We start from the raw sequence: 16154 nt of genomic DNA on the forward strand, positions 1-16154 counted from the left end.
GGGCTCAGCCAGATTAGGGGGCAGAGAATAAGTTGCGTTGGTTAGCACCAAGGGTTGTATCAAGGCATAGGAAGCTGAGTTAGTGCCACATTGCAGAAGCCACGTTTGCTAGGCTAGAGGATTTAGAATTCATTCTAAATCAGTGGTTCCCAAAGTATGGTCCTGGGGTTGCCCTTGACCCTTTCAGGGGATGGTTGAGGTCAAAACTGTTTTCGTAATAATACTTGCAGAGCTGCCCTAGTTTGTGTCCTTCTCACTGTGTTGATATTTGTACTCATTGTATAAAAGCAACGGTGGGTAAAACTACTGGAGCCTTGGCACAGACAAAGGCAGTGGCCCCAACATAAACTTGTAGCCATTGTATTCTTCACACTCACAACAACAAAAATGCAGTAAATATATTAATCTTCTAAAGCCTAGATCCTTGAGTACACTTTTTTAAAAGTTCTGTGTGAAGAAACGTGAAATATACATACAGCACTTTTGCTGCAAACCAAACTATGATGGCTGTCTTGAAAAAGCACTTTTGTGACTGAGTTGCGAGCCCTACTCGTCACTTTTTTTTTTTTTAAGGAACACCATTTAAACTTGAAAGAACACCTGAGGACAGACAGAACTCTTCAGATTTGGATATTTAGCAGACGTTTTCTCAAAAATGAAGTGAGCTTGTCACTTCAAAAACAGTATCAGTATTTGTTGCTATTGATAAAATTTGTTGCTATTGATAAAATTTGAGTGAAAATTAGAATTTCGGAAACTTTGTTCCAGTGTGTGGAGATCTGCCTAACTCAGTAAACCAATATTTTCCAATGACCTATGCTTGATGTTTCAAAATTCAGAATGCAAGACAGACCAGTGAAAAGTTCAGATTCCACGTAGCCACTAACCTTTAAGAAACTACCACTTGTCATATTTTGGTGTAGTAGCAGAGAATATCCATAATTGTGTGAAAAGGCTATTAAAATATTCCTTCCTTTTCTAACTAATTGTCAGTGTGAGGCAGAAGTTTCTTCATGTACTTCAACCAAAACAACATATCACAACAGACTGACTGCAGAGGCAGATATTAGAATCTAGCTGTCTTCTATTAAGCGAGACATGAGAAATTTGCAAAAATAAAAACATGCCACCCTTCTCACTACTTTTTTGTTTTAGAAGATACAGTTTATTTTTCATAAAAGTATATTATTTATATTAACAGTTACTGAGTTTATTGTTTTTCAACAAATGAATAAATAGTATTTTAAATATTTCTCAGTTTTAGTTTCTAATGTGGTCAATGTTAATAGCTATAACCCCCATAAACAAAACCGTTTGGGGAGCTTCAATAATTTTTAAGAGTGTAAGGGGGTCCTGGGACCAGGATGTTTGAGAGCTGCCACTCTAGATCCTAGGGGCTAGGAGTGTTAACGGAGGGGTGGCGTTCTAGGCAGGATGGGTGTGACATGGGCTGGCTTTCTTCTGGATCTGACAGGCCCCCTTGGCAGGGCTGGGAAACCCAGGATCAGGAGGCTCCGCTCAGCCACTTCTGAGCTGTGGGCAGTCACGGGCCTCCATGAGCCTCAGGTGCCCTGGGGGCTCAGCTGGCAGCGAAATGCCACTTGCACAGGGGAATTACAAGCCTCCTGTCCGGCAATGCTTGTGAAAAAGTGCTTAGTAAGTTGTGAAACACTCCATAGATACTTATTTTTGTGGTTATTTTGTCTGAAGCCGGTGCTTAGCTGTCTCAGATGCTTTCCCCAGACCCCGGAAAACCTGTCCAGTGGGTGCGAGAGGGTGTAGGGTGACCCGCCTCTTCTCCCCCCAACCCTCCCGGAGCTGAGGCAGGGGCTGAGCTGTGCCGGGGGCCGGGTGGAGGGGAGGCTCCTGAGCTGTTGCTCAGCGGCCTCTGGGGACTTCGGGAAGAGAAGCCAGGAGGCAAGGCTCGTGCGCGTGTGTGTGCCCGCCCGCCTCCCGCCCACTGCCGCCTGCTTGCACTGCTGGGAGAGGAAGTGCAGTCGCTTACCGATCGGGTTATTTTCATAACGGCCGTCTCAGGCGTGGGGGAGGAGGGTGGCGAGGGGGAGGGGGCAGGGGAGCAGCCACAGCAGCTCACTCCCCAAACTAGGACTTGCTCAGCCGGAGGCCCGCCCGGAGCTGGAGCCAGAGCCGGGGCTCGCCTGCCCCCCCCGCCCCGGGACCCCAGCCCCCGCCCGCTGGCCCACCTCCTGCCTGCCGCCCTGCCTTCCAGATCAGGTCAAAGGGGCTCGCCTCAACCCTTCCTTGCCTTCTGCTTCCTCCCTCTTGGATCTATCTGGGTGGGCCTGGGGAGGGGTGGATCAGGGTGGGCCCGGGCACCACCATCCCCAGTCGAGGCTCCTGAAGCTGATGGAAAGGGACCGGCAAAGCGTAGGCCGACCGAGCTCCTGTCTGAGCTCCTGTGCCCGAGCCAGTGCAGGACCCTGTTGAGGTAAACATGACTGGCCTGGTCGCCTCCTTTGCCATGCAGCCCTGGCCCACCTCTTCCCCCTGTGCATTCTGGTTTGGTTTGGTTTGGTTTGGTTTTGGCAGGATCCTTTTAGTGAACAGAGACCTGGGAACCCTGACACACCAGCCCCGGGCAGGCCCCCTTTCCAGCCGTCCCTGTCTCCTTCCCTCCGACCTCAGCCTCAGGGCCATGGGAGCAAAGCAGCCAGAGGTGGCTTCTGAGCAGCAGACCCTGGGGAAGCAGCTCCAGGCCCCGGCTCTGGGGCTGCTGGAAAGGGGGCCACATTGCACCATTCCCAGCCTGCACCGGGAAGAGGGGTGTGAGGGGCCCGTCCACAGCGTGGAACAGGCACTCTGGCCGAATCCCACAGCGTGGCCTGTGCGAGCACCTCTGGAAGCAGAGGGGTCCCCGGGGGCCAGGCCTGGTGCCAGGGGCAGAGGGCGTTCATCACAGCAGGAGCAGACACCCAGGCGGCTCTGGCTGCCAGGCTCTGTTCCTCAGGGGGTGGGGGTTGGCCGTCCTGGGAACTCCAGCTTTCCCTTCCGGGTTCCCACCCCCACCGTGGGCAGAGACAGACCCCAGGAGGTGGCACTATCCACACGCCCTGGTGTCTGCTGTAGGCGTAGGCCCTGCCCTGCCTCTCCTCTCTGCCAGCCGCCGTCAGGTACTTTCTACCGTTATCTCATCCGAACCTCCCTTATGTCAAACCTCCTAAACTAGGTCGTTTCATCCCCATTTTGCAGATAAGAAAATTGAGACTCAGAAAGGTTAGTTGATCAGCCCGGGAAAGCAATGGTAGATATAGGATGCCAGGGCTCACGGGCTTTTCCACTTGAAGCTAACATAGGGTGTGAGACAGTCTGTCTGGGAGGCCGGGGGTCCTGTCCTTCCTAGCCAGTCGCCGATGAAGCTGGGGCACTCGTGTCCGCTAGCCCCCGGCAGCTGCCTTAGCTTGGCCACCTGCAGCCCCACTCGGTGCTGTTCACCAGGGGTGCATGGCCAGCCACCACTGTGCATGTCTCCCCGTAGCATCCTTTGTCCTCCCCAGGCTCCCAGCAGCCAGTTGACGGGGCCCGTGAGTCCTTTCCCACTCTGCCCCCTTCGGGTGTGACAGGATTACCCCAGGTCCCGCACCGGGAGGCTGAGGGACAGCCATTTGTGCTCTGCTCTTGGTGTTAGAGCCCTGTGGGGCTTCCTCCGGTGACCTTTACATGTACCGTGTGGTATGTGGAAGGTGACAGAGCGTGAGGTGACAAGAAGCTGCCGCTCGGAGCTGTGCTGTGGGGAGAAGCTCCACGCCCAGGCAGAGGAAAGGCTGGGACAGGCCTGAGACCAGGCTGGGCTTCTGAGCAGACCCAGGAGAAGCCTCAGCAGAGATAGGAAGTCAGGAGTCAGGCCACTGCTGACCAGAGGACAGAGGTTTCTATGGAGACGGGAGGAACAGGAAGCATGGGGCCTGGGGGGAGGGGGTGTTGGGAGCATAGAGGAGTGGGTGCCTTAGAGACGAGCTTGTCATAGGGTGTCAGGTCAGCCAGCTGACTGCCTCCTTGGACCCACAAGGAGACTGAGGCCCGTGAGGGAGGGGCTTTGCACATGGCCACACGAGGCCAGGCTGGCCTAGCCTGCCCCGCCACCGCTCACACTGACTGCACCGTCAGGCCCCTGAGGAGACCCCGGGGCAGTGTGTGGGCTCGAACGCGGTAGGGGAGCACCTGTAAGTCGCCCCCGTGTCATGAGGCGGATGTGCGGGTGACCTCGTCCTCCCGGCGCCTCTTGTCGTGGGTCTGGGGCAGCAGGCAGGGTCCAGCCCTCACTGCCACCCAGCGAGCAACTGCCGCACCTCCCCCCCTCCCCCAGTGACTGTGGCCTTTTGTTTTCTGGGTGACACTCACATCAGGCGGTGTGTTTGGCTGACTAATCTCCTCCGGGCTGGGCAGCTGTCACAGGGCGGCCTGACCAGGCGGGCAGGGAAAGCTGACACCCTGGGGCAGCGCTGGCAAGCCGGTGCCCTGGGGCAGTGGGCAGCTGGGCCTTTGGGCTCCTCTTCCTGGGTGCAGAGCAGACCCTGCGTCAGGCAGCCCTGGGTTCAGGTCCCAGTCCTGCTGCTGACCAGCCGAGTGATCTTGGAGCATGTTACTGCACCTCGTCAAGCCTGTTTCCTCATCTCTGTAATGGAGCCATCGATCCTGCCTGCCTCAGGAGGTGGTGGTAGTGAGGATCAAACGCGATGATAAACGAACGCACTTAGCCCAGGGCCTGTCGCATAGTAGGTGATGGGTAAATGGGACTGCTACTGTCCTTATTATGGCTCCCTTCCCTCCCCCCCATCCCACCTTAATCCCAGCTCGTGGCCCATCAGGGAAGACCCTGCTCTCTGCCGCATCTCTGGGGTGTGGGCTTTGGGGTTCAGGTAGAGTCAGGTTCCAGCAGTGGCTCCGCACAGACTAGTTGTGCACTTTGGGGGAGTTACCTCCTCAGTCTCCCATGAGGAACGGGGCATGATACAGTATCTATTCTTTAGGGTGCTGTGTTTATTTATTTAAATTTTATTTATTTATTTATTTATTTTTGGCTGCATCGGGTCTTCGTTGCTGTGCGTGGCTTTCTCTAGTTGTGGCGAGCGGGGGCTGCTCTTTGTTGTGGTGCACGAGCTTCTCATTGCGATGGCTTCTCTTGTTGAGGAGCACGGGCTCTAGGCGCGCAGGCTCAGTAGTTGTGGCATGTTGGCTCTAGAGCACAGGCTTAGTAGTTGTGGCGCAGGGGCTTAGTTGCTCCGCGGCATGTGGGATCTTCCCAGACCGGGGCTTGAACCCATGTCTCCTGCATTGGCAGGCGGATTCTTAACCACTGTGCCACCAGGGAAGTCCCTAAGGTGCTGTGGTTTATAAAATGGTACACATGTTTGCAGAGGGCTTAGAACCGTGCCTGTTACAGGTGGGCACTCAGTAAACGTAAGCCGTGATGGCATTGACTTTAGGAGGAAGCCAAGAGCTCTCCTGCCTTTCTCCCTGTCACCTGCAAAGGCTGGCGGACTGTAAGAGGCAGAGAGCCGGAGCTGGGCAGACCCGAGCACTGCTTCCCCAGGCATGGGTGCCTTCATGTCAGTACCTCCACAGCCATCCAGGGCCCTGCCCGACGCTGCCTGCCCAGACCCACAGGGCAGTAGCAAATCAAGGGTGGGGGTGGTGGATGGGAGGAGTAGGCGCTGGACATGCAGCCCAGCCCTGATTCCTCAAACCCATCATCTTCCACCTTTTGTCCAGGGCTCCCACGCTCTCTCAGAGGCCCTCAGCTAGCAGAAGTATCTCTCCTGTCAGCCCCAGGCAGGTGTCCCATGGCCGTGACTCAGACCTCCCTGTGGCTGCCAGGGCCCAGGAGAGTACTTGATGGCAGGACACAGGTGTCCCTGGGAATTCTGGAGGCGTTGCCCCCCTGAAGCATACCAGGCTTCCTGCCCCTCCCACACTGTTAGGGGGAGGTGAGGGCGCAGGTGCTCCCAGCCACCTGTGCAGAAGGGGCGGCAGGGGGTAGGTGAGCTGGCAAAGGAAGCGGAGCCTGTGTTCAGACCAGGTCAAGGGAGGATGGCTTGAGCAAGGGTGGTCCCCGAGGCTCCTGCAGGAGGGAGCTCTGGGTAGCTTAGTGTCTGGAATTCTCAGCGTTTGGGCTTCGAGCATTGGCCCCCAGGTCAAGGTGCAGTTCATGGGCTTCCTCAGCAGCAGAGCTGGAAGGGTTTTCCGACATCATCCAGCACTTTCTCACATGGAATGTCCGTACTGTGCCTCTTCAGAAAGGTAAGACCAGGAAAGTTCTTACTGTCAGCCCCTCAGAGCAAGAGCACACACACACACCCAGAGCCCAGAGGCACTCTCTTGGCTCTTGTGGCTTCCCACACAAAGTCCCCCTGGTGGCTTCTCTCCCTGTGCAGCTGCCTCTCCGGTTTTCGGGGGGCCTTAGTTTCCCGGGGCCTTCAATCCCCAAGGCAGACGTCAGATCCTCTCCATTTCTAGTGCCACTGTCAGCCTGACCGCAAGTCAGGGGGTCGTATCAGGACTGCATTTCTCTTCAGAGAGCCTCAGTTTCTTACCATGGTTTGGTTTGTGCCATGTTCCAGGAGGGGACACCTAAGCCTAACCTGCCCTGTGTTGGTGGCAAAACAAAGGCCTAAGGAGAGGAAAAGCCTTGCCCTCAGCCCTTCAGTCTGTCTAGGTCGGCTCCAGGCTTCCACCTTCCTTTTTCTTTTCTTTTCCATCAGCTTCAGGCAAGGGACTTGAAGTCCTTTAGGCCAGAGCTTGGTGGATCATGGTGCCTGGACAGGGGAACCCAGATGGGTAGCTGGCAGCCCCGCCTACCCAGTACTCCTGGGGCCGCACAGGGACGGAACTGGGAAGAGCGCTAGTGCGTCCAACAGCGATGAGTGCAGGCTCCCTGCTGGATCCTCTGGCACCCTCAGGCACCCCGTTTACGGAGCTCAGAGGCCACAGACGCCCCCCCCCCATGCCTCCCAAGTGTCCCTTCTCTGCTCAAAGGGCAGAGGCTGTGATGGGGCTCCCGGGCACAGGATGCGCCATGGCCTGGCCCAGCTCCTGATGCTCCCGGTCTCTACCCAACAGCCACCCACCTGCCCCTGCCATGGAGACCTTCTTTAGGAGACACTTCCAGCGGAAGGCGTCAGGCCCTGGAGAGGGGCAGAGGCGGCCCGGTGGCATGGGGCTGCCCACGGGCAAGGCCCGGCGCCGCTCGCCTGCAGGGCAGGCCTCCTCCTCGCTGGTCCAGCGGCGCCGCTCCAGCGCACAGCTCCAGGGCTGCCTCCTGGGCTGCGGGGTGGGGGCCCCGCGCTCCAGCCGTCGACGCTCCAGCACTGCGCCCCCCGCCTGCAACCCCCGCTTCACCGTGGATGAGGTGCCCGCCCTACAGCTGCAGCCTGCCGCTGTTGGGGCCCCACGTCTGGGTGCACCCCTGCTGTTGGCCGGGCTCGTGGGCATGGATGAGGAGGAGGGGGTCCAGGAGGAGGATGTGACAGTTGCGTCATTGGCCACCCAGCCAGGCACCAAGAGACCGGGGCCATCCCCGCATCGGGGAGCCCTGCCCCTGCTGCCCATTCCCCGCTGGCGCCGGCGCCGGGCCTCCTCCCACCTGCTGCCCGCTGACGTGGTGAAAGACCACGCCCTCTGGGGCCTGCACGGTTACTACCGGCCCCTCAGCCAGCAGCGGCCCTCAGGCCAGCACCTCAGCCTGGGGGGCCGAAGAGCCTCGGGCACCGCAGCTGGCCCCGGGATGCCTGCCTGCGTGCGCCCGCTGTCCCGCAGACGCCAGGTAGCCCTGCGGCGCAAGTCAGCCGGACCCCAGACCTGGAGTGCCCTGCTTGCGTAGGTATAGCTGCAGCCAGCAGGGCGAGTGGCCTCCGGGGGCTGGCTTGAGGGCCCCTGGCTCGGGAAGAGCTCTGAGCCATGCTCGGAAGCCAGCAGGACTCTGAGGAGGGCTCAGTCTCCTCGGGGATCCTCTCAGAGTCTTGGGCTGCCTTAGGGCATCCTCTGCCCTCCCTGTCGCCGTCCCTGTGCTTGACCCGGTGTTGAGGTCACGGTGAGGGCAAAGATGCCAGGTGAGGGGAAGGAAGCAGAGTCGCCGAGTGCTCAGCTAGCCTCAGCTATCTCCTTTTCTGTAGGAAAGCCATCACCAAGTCAGGCCTCCAGCACCTGGCACCCCCTCCTCCTGCTCCCGGGGCCCCGCGCAGTGAGCCTGAGCGGCAGATCCGGAGCACTGTGGACTGGAGCGTGAGTGGCCGGGAGCTGCAAGGGGCAAATGAGGACCAGTCCCCGCCGGGCTCAGGGCCACGGGAGCAGTCGGGTTGGGGGTACTGTGGGCAGCTGTGAGAAGAGCCCGTGGGCCTATGGGGTCAGGGCAGACCTGGCGTGGCCACGTTTGAGCCAAGCCCTAAAGCCAAGGGACAGTGGGGAAAACAGGATGGAGCAAAGTAGATTGTGGCAGCTGGAGCAGGTTTGTATTGGGAGAGGGAGGGTTGGTTGGGCAGGGCAGGGGTGCACTAAGCGTGCTCATCCTGTGGTCTAGGAGTCGGCGACGTATGGGGAGCACATCTGGTTTGAGACCAACGTGTCTGGGGACTTCTGCTATGTTGGAGAGCAGTACTGTGTAGCCAAGATGCTGGTGAGTGAGCTCTGTGCAGCACACTGCCCCCTGGTGGTGGAGCCAGGTCTAGAAGCCTGTAGGCCGGCTCCTGCGGGCCTGACAGGCTGCTGCCCTTCCCGGGGAAGGTGGAAACAAGGCTCTCACCTAAGCGCCCCTGCGGTGGGCTGCCCGAGGATGGTGAGACGAATGGGGCTGTGTCCTGATGCCAGTGCTGGGGCTTCCCAGTGCACACAGTGGGCAAGCTGTGCTGGGGCAGGTGCGAGGAGTTCTCTGCCTGCCCTGGGGCAGCATCCTGGATGGAGTTACCTGGTGCCTCAGGGGCCCTCTCTTTCCTGCAGCAGAAATCAGTGTCCCGGAGGAAGTGTGCAGCGTGCAAGATTGTGGTGCACACCCCCTGCATTGAACAGCTAGAGAAGGTGAGTGTGGTTGCTCAGGCTCTCCGGCCCCTCCCCTTTGGGTGCTAAAGCTCTCCCAGTGCACACACGTGTGTATCTGTACACGCATTTTCCCGTTACACAAACATCACCTGCCGGGGGTACCCCAGTGTGCGTAGTGGTGAAGAGCCAAGGACCTAGGAGCTGAAACGCCTGCATTTGCATCCTGGCTCCCCCGCTTTATTTGTTACTGTGACCCCACTGCCCAGAGCAAGCCTGGCACAGAGTGGGGCTTGTAGACTATTACTCAGCCAGACGAAGTAATGAATGATGACCGAGACACCATTTTATCAGTTCCCAAACTAACACTTAGACGGGGCCATGCCTTGCTGAAGCTGTGAAACTCAGCTGTGTCAGGGCCAGTCCTGTGTGGCCCTGAAGCCTGGCTCTGTCCCCTCCACGCTGCCACTGTAAAGACCTTTCCCCAAGGACCACTGTCCACGGTGTGTCTGCAGCTGGGGGCACGTCTGGGCTGCGTGCTTCCAGGGAGGGAGGGAGAAGGAATGCTGGGCGGTTGGGTCCAGGCTGAGGGTGGGAGGGCTGCCATGGCCCATCAGGGCTCCCCAGGCAGCAGAAACCCAGACCAGCATAAGAGAAATCCCGTAGGACTAGGAATGGCATGAACAAGGCTAACGTGGACTGCTTCCCCTACCCCCCAACTCGTAGTGTGAGGTTTCCCTACAATTCTGCTAAGGCTGAAGCAGAGACAGTTAGGAAAAGAGAAACCAGTGTAGCCCCAGGTACTATAGACCCATCACACCACCCCCTAAGGTGAAAATCAAACCAGGATTTCACAAATGAGCTAACAATCTCCAGGGACCAGTCAGCAAGCAAGGACTGGGTTGCCTGCATGTGCCTGAGTTGGGAGTGCTGGAGGGTGAGGAAAGGTATAGGAGGGGTAAGCCTTGGTGCTGTTTTAGCGGGGGAGATGGATACAGAGCTTGCTGTCTCCCGCATCCCAGAACACTGGGCAGAGGAAGGAAAGATTCCTTCTGGCTAGTGCAGAGGAGCGGGGATGCAGGAGGGCTTCTGAGAAGAGGTGTCTCACGTTCTCAGGGCTCCCAGGATGATTGGGGGCTATCCCTGCCTTGCAAGGATGCCTCTGAGTGACACTTTCCTGAAGGGGGTGGCCATATGCCTGACCCCACGAAGGGAGGTTCTGACGTTTTGGTCATCATTTTATGTTTCACAGATAAACTTCCGCTGTAAGCCATCCTTCCGTGAATCAGGCTCCAGGAACGTCCGTGAGGTAAGTGCCCAGGGTAGTTAGGGCCCCGGGTTTCCTGAGTGGACCTCTCTGCAGTGTCTTCAGAGTGTCACCAGGGGCTCAGCTCCTTCTAGGCGGCTCTGGGGCCCAAGGAGGTACAGGGCTGAGGCTCCGAGGGTCTCAAAGGGGAAGGCCTGGCTGGCCCTGCCTGCAGAGGGGGTAGGGCACTGCCTACCTCTTGTGCCTCCCAGTTCTCTCTGTACTTCCTCTGAGCCCCGACCTCCGGGCCACGGGGAGAAGTCTTCAGCCCCTTCTCACTTACACACAGGACTGCAGAGAGCGTCCTGCAGCCCCTGCCCCTCACTGTTGATATATTGAGGGGCACAGGCCACGTTCAAAGCTTCCACCCCTCACTTACTCCAGTGACGCTTCTCTCCTCTGCCAGCCAACCTTCGTGCGGCACCACTGGGTACACAGGCGCCGTCAGGATGGCAAGTGTCGGCACTGTGGGAAGGTGAGGCCCTGCCCAAGGAAGTTGGCCAGCCTGCTGCCCCCTGGCCCCAGGCCCTACAGCCCCTGAGACTCGTGTGGCCCGTCCATCACTGACCGTGGTCCCAGGGCTCACTCTCAGCCTGGCTGCAGTGCCCAGTCAGTTCCAAAACAGCCAGGTCCCTGGGCGGAGCAGGAGAGCAGGGAGGAAAGCCTTCTTCTAGAACAGTGTCTCTGGACTGCTCTGAAGTCGTGAGTGAGCCCTTTGAGAAGCATATAGACTTTTTCACTCATTAACTCAGCAGATGCATGTTTAGGGCCTGCTGGGTGGCAAGCACCGAGCTGGGTAGCGGGTCCCTGTCCTCCTGGAGGAGGATGCGGCTCCCAGACAGGCTGCAGGGGGCTTCCGGAGCACAGTCCACAGTGGTTGTGGTGTTGTTGACTTATTTATTGTCTGCTGCTTGTCTGCTCCCTCAGTAAGTTCAGGCTCTGAGAGGTCCCTCTTTCCTCCGTCCACTCAGTATCCAGTAGTGTGGGGCACACAGCAGGCCCGCGAGGAACGTGTGCGGAATGAACAGGAATGAATGTGATCAGTACTATAAAGAACTTTCAGAGTGCACTGGCGGGCCTGGCGGGCCTGGGTCAGGAAGGAGGGATTGGAATCAGGCAGGAGTTAGCTGTGGACCCCTTTCCAGCAGATCACGCAATTAACTTCAGAGAGTTGTGGGCACCTGGCTCAGCCTCCCTCCCTACCCTAGGGACTCATTTTACAGTTCTTTTATTTTTTAAAAATGTGCTCCATTGCCCTGGGTGGAGAAAGGTTGGCACCAGAAAGGGGCTGGGTCTGCTGCTCCAGGCCGGGTCCCAGGTGCCCTCATCACCCTGTGCACCCTAGGGCTTCCAGCAGAAGTTCACCTTCCACAGCAAGGAGATCGTGGCCATCAGCTGCTCCTGGTGCAAGCAAGCAGTGAGTGCTGCTCGCCCTACCTGCAGGCTGTCCCCCGGGCTGTGCTGGGTTGGGGGTCCCAGGTCTCCGCTGGGTCCGGCTCAGCCACGCCAACCAACCCCCTCTAGTACCACAGCAAGGTGTCCTGCTTCATGCTGCAGCAGATCGAGGAGCCATGCTCCCTGGGGGTCCACGCCGCTGTGGTCATCCCACCCACCTGGATCCTCCGTGCCCGGAGGCCCCAGGTGAGTCCTGGCCGCACCCTTGACCCCCGCACACACCTAGGGTCTGCCAGCCACCCGGGGCCCACCCACCTTGTCACCAACATCCTTGCTTCCCTTGCAGAATACCCTCAAGGCAAGCAAGAAGAAAAAGAGGGCATCCTTCAAGAGGAAATCTAGCAAGAAAGGGCCTGAGGTTAGACCCGGGACCAGGTGGGCAGCTGGAGGGGAGCAGGAGAGAAGGGCCTGTTTTTTGGGATGCTGAGCCCCCTGGGCTGATGCTGCCAGCTCGGCCATCAGTGGGTCAGTTTGGGCTCTGCGGCCCTGAGGAGGGTGAGAGGTCAGATCCGAGGTGCCTCTCTATGGCCAGGCCCACTGTGAGGTGTGACCCGGTGTGATACTCAAGGGGGCACCCAGGGGCACTGCTGAGAATGGGGGTGGGGTCTGCCAGGACAGGAAAGAGCCTTATGGGCTCTCTGTGTCTCCAAGGAGGGCCGCTGGAGACCCTTCATCATCAGGCCCACCCCGTCCCCCCTCATGAAGCCCCTGCTGGTGTTCGTGAACCCGAAGAGTGGGGGCAACCAGGTACCCACAGCCTGCCCTCTCCACTGAGCGCCTCGGGGGAGGGATGGGGTCAAGCTCACACCCCTCCCCGCAGCAGCTGTTCCCAGGTTCTGTTGCAGCTTCTGCCCCATTCCTCTTTCCCAGGGACGCTGAGAAAATCCAATTCTGTCTCCACCCTTCGCCCCTGCCTGGGCCTTGTTCCCACAGTTCCCACCCTTCTCCCCACGCTTCTCCCCACCTCAGCCCGCCACCCCTGACTGCCTCCCCCCCTGCCCCCCGCCGCCCCATCCCTGTCGGCTCCTGGTCTCCCACAGGGCGCCAAGATCATCCAGTCCTTCCTCTGGTATCTCAATCCCCGGCAAGTCTTTGACCTGAGCCAGGGAGGGCCCAAGGAGGCGTAAGTACTTGCCAGGGCTCTCGTGGGGATGGTGGTGGGGGCTCGCCTGGCGCTCGGGGTACAGCACTCGGACCCTGACCCCGTTCCTGTCTCCTGACCCCAGGCTGGAGATGTACCGCCGGGTGCACAACCTGCGGATCCTGGCCTGCGGGGGCGATGGCACGGTGAGCGCTCCTGCCCCTCCCGGCCCGGCCCGCCCCGAGCCTCGCGCTCTGACCTGGCCTCTCGTGCTCTGCCCGCTGCAGGTGGGCTGGATCCTCTCCACCCTGGACCAGCTGCGCTTAAAACCACCGCCGCCCGTCGCCATCCTGCCCCTGGGCACTGGCAACGACTTGGCCCGCACCCTCAACTGGGGTGGGGTGAGCGCCCACAGGGCAGGGAGCTGGGGAGGGCGGGGTGGCGGGGAAGGCCCAGACCCCGGAGGGGCTCAGTTCCTGCCTCCCCCCAGGGCTACACCGATGAGCCCGTGTCCAAGATCCTCTCCCACGTAGAGGAGGGCAACGTGGTGCAGCTGGACCGCTGGGACCTCCGTGCGGAGCCCAACCCTGAGGCGGGGCCTGAGGAGCGAGATGAGGGGGCCACCGACCGGGTGGGTCGGCCGGGGCGGGGCCGGGGTGGGGCCGGGGGTGTCTGGGATCCTGGGACCCGGGCTGACTCTTGGTGTCTCTGGACTTGGGCCTCTTCACGGGAAGAGGGAGTAACGGTACTCACCTCACGAGGTAGCTGTCACTCAGCCACTCAGCACATATTTACTGAGAACCTGCTACTGCCGGGCACCGTCTGTTCTCAGCAGCGAGCAAAACCAAGTCCCGGCTCTTGGGGGGCTCCTGCAGAACACGGCCCGTCAGGGGGCAGGGCTGTGGGAAGAGAGGGCCAGCAGGGCACGGGGTGCCCTTGTGTGCGGGGCACTTAGCCCGGGAGCTCAGATGGCAGGGCCGAGGCCAGTGGGCTGGGGGCAGAGCTGTCTGGTGGATGTGACTGTGTGGGAAAGGCCTGAAAACGCGGGGGCTGAGCCAGCCAGCCCTCATGCCGGGTCCCTGGCCTTTCTCCAGCTGCCACTGGATGTCTTCAACAACTACTTCAGCCTGGGCTTTGATGCCCACGTCACCCTGGAGTTTCACGAGTCTCGAGGTTGGCAAACTTTTGCTGAGGAGACCTGGGGAGGCTGGGGAGGGAGGGATACAGGAGGGGGTCCCCGAGAGGACCAGACCTTGCCCTTCCCAGTAAAAGGCGTTCGTTCTCAACCCTCCCTCTTGACCCCAGCCTGGGAAGCCCCAGCAGGCTCAGAACAACTGACTGTCCCCTATTTCTTGTCACCACCCAGAGGCCAACCCAGAGAAATTCAACAGCCGCTTTCGGAATAAGATGTTCTACGCCGGGGTGAGTCTGGGGTCTGCCAGCTACGCCCCACCATTCCCATGCCCACCTGTTCTACCGCCTGTGCCCCCTGCCCACCTGTGTCTACCAGGCCGCAGGACCCCTGCGTGGCAGCGGTGAAGGAAATTACCTGTCACCAGATGGTGACGCCCTTGTCTCCCACAGACAGCTTTCTCCGACTTCCTGATGGGCAGCTCCAAGGACTTGGCCAAGCACATCCGCGTGGTGGTGAGTGGGCCATGCTGGCAGGCAGGGTGGGCAGGCCCAGCGGGAGGGAGACCACCTGGGTACGTATACCCTCTACACCCTCCGCCGTTCCCGCCTCCAGTGTGACGGGACTGACCTGACCCCCAAGATTCAGGACCTGAAACCCCAGTGCATTGTTTTCCTGAACATCCCCAGGTGAGGAGGGAAGGGCTCTGTGTGGGCCCTGCTGCCTCTGTCCTGCACGCCCGTCCTCTGAAGCCCATTGTGGTGCCCTCCCCTCCAGGTACTGTGCGGGCACCATGCCCTGGGGCCACCCTGGGGAGCACCATGACTTCGAGCCCCAGCGGCACGATGATGGCTACCTCGAGGTTATTGGCTTTACCATGACATCCCTGGTGAGTGGGCCAGCACGGGGCCCGTCTAGAGCCCTGGCCCTGCTTTGCCCCGGCCCTGTCCCCACAGTGCCCCGGAGCCTGGCCCCGAGATGGAAGCGGGGGGTGGGGGGCAGTCACCATACTTATTTTCATTGGCCAGGACAGGAGAGTTGACCCTCACCTCCTTCTCTGGCTGGGGTCTCACCTTTCGTCTGCTCTCCACGGAGGGTGGGGGGGTCACTCTCACTTGGCAGAGCATCCCTGGGAAAAGCGGAGCTTGAGGTCCTGCCACCCCATGGCCCCTGACCTGAGCCTCTCGCGCCCACAGGCAGCACTGCAGGTGGGCGGGCACGGCGAGCGGCTGACACAGTGCCGAGAGGTGCTGCTCACCACGTCCAAGGCCATCCCAGTGCAGGTGGATGGTGAGCCCTGCAAGCTCGCAGCCTCACGCATCCGCATCTCCCTGCGCAACCAGGCCACCATGGTGCAGAAGGCCAAGCGGCGGAGCGCCGCCCCCCTGCACAGCGAGTATGCCCCTCCCCAGCCTCAGTTTCCCCATCTGGAAAGGAGGCTCCCAGTCCCCCGGGGCAGCTGGGTGGGGCACGTGGCTCGGTGCCTGGCGGGGACTGGCAGCCCAGGCGGAGCCCTCGCCGAGTGCTGTGTGGTCGCCCCGCCCGCAGCCAGCAGCCGGTGCCGGAGCAGCTGCGGGTCCAGGTGAGCAGGGTCAGCATGCACGACTACGAGGCCTTGCACTATGACAAGGAGCAGCTCAAAGAGGCCTGTGAGTGGCGAGCGCGGCTGGGGGCGCCGAGGAGCGCTGGGTCCCCTGAGGGCAGGGTGGTGGGGGGCAGCCGGATGCTGACGGCCGCTCTGTCCTCCAGCCGTGCCGTTGGGCACCGTGGTGGTCCCGGGAGACAGCGACCTGGAGCTGTGCCGCGCCCACATCGAGAGGCTCCGGCAGGTGAGGAGCAGGTCTGGGGCCTGCCCGGGCTGCCCCCTCCTGCCCCAGGTTCTGGTCGCCCCCAGCCCCGGCCTCTGCTTCTCTCGACAGGAGCCTGAAGATGCTGGAGCCAAGTCCCCGACGTGCCAGAAACTCTCCCCCAAGTGGTGCTTCCTGGATGGTGAGTGGCCCCGAAGGGCCAGCTCAGGGCGGTCCCAGGCCGTGTCCTGCCCCCTCCCAGGGGGGTCCTAGGCGGGGCAGCAGAAGACCTAGGCCTGGACAAGGGCCCCCTTCCTCAGCCACCTCTCTCCCCACAGCCACCACTGCTAGCCGCTTCTACAGGATCGACAGGGCCCAGGTGAGCACTCGCCGTCCTGCTCCGTCTGC

At 60.2% G+C, this 16154-nt stretch overlaps 1 protein-coding gene across 24 annotated transcripts in view; it reads left to right on the top strand.

Annotated features, from left to right (window-relative positions):
• Positions 1-16154, top strand: part of DGKZ (diacylglycerol kinase zeta) — a 42138-nt gene that overhangs the window by 21982 nt on the left and 4002 nt on the right. For 13 of the 24 annotated variants that reach the window (XM_082477138.1, XM_082477139.1, XM_082477126.1 and 10 more), the window contains exons 2-25: positions 7078-7833; positions 8130-8238; positions 8534-8629; positions 8950-9027; positions 10238-10294; positions 10698-10766; positions 11637-11708; positions 11816-11932; positions 12033-12104; positions 12398-12493; positions 12787-12869; positions 12973-13033; positions 13115-13228; positions 13318-13458; positions 13922-14000; positions 14194-14249; positions 14412-14474; positions 14575-14648; positions 14737-14848; positions 15156-15355; positions 15508-15608; positions 15709-15788; positions 15879-15948; positions 16085-16125. In XM_082477138.1, the coding sequence (XP_082333264.1) occupies positions 7078-7833; positions 8130-8238; positions 8534-8629; positions 8950-9027; positions 10238-10294; positions 10698-10766; positions 11637-11708; positions 11816-11932; positions 12033-12104; positions 12398-12493; positions 12787-12869; positions 12973-13033; positions 13115-13228; positions 13318-13458; positions 13922-14000; positions 14194-14249; positions 14412-14474; positions 14575-14648; positions 14737-14848; positions 15156-15355; positions 15508-15608; positions 15709-15788; positions 15879-15948; positions 16085-16125 (2797 nt within the window). Of the gene's footprint in view, positions 1-1894; positions 6259-7077; positions 7834-8129; positions 8239-8533; positions 8630-8949; positions 9028-10237; positions 10295-10697; positions 10767-11636; positions 11709-11815; positions 11933-12032; positions 12105-12397; positions 12494-12786; positions 12870-12972; positions 13034-13114; positions 13229-13317; positions 13459-13921; positions 14001-14193; positions 14250-14411; positions 14475-14574; positions 14649-14736; positions 14849-15155; positions 15356-15507; positions 15609-15708; positions 15949-16084; positions 16126-16154 lie in introns of those variants that run through there. The other 11 variants (XM_082477129.1, XM_082477130.1, XM_082477136.1 and 8 more) reach the window with 6 other exon arrangements.

This window comes from Balaenoptera physalus, assembly GCF_965194825.1.
Source record: "Balaenoptera physalus genome assembly, chromosome: 10".
In the NCBI taxonomy this organism is placed as follows: domain Eukaryota; kingdom Metazoa; phylum Chordata; class Mammalia; order Artiodactyla; family Balaenopteridae; genus Balaenoptera; species Balaenoptera physalus.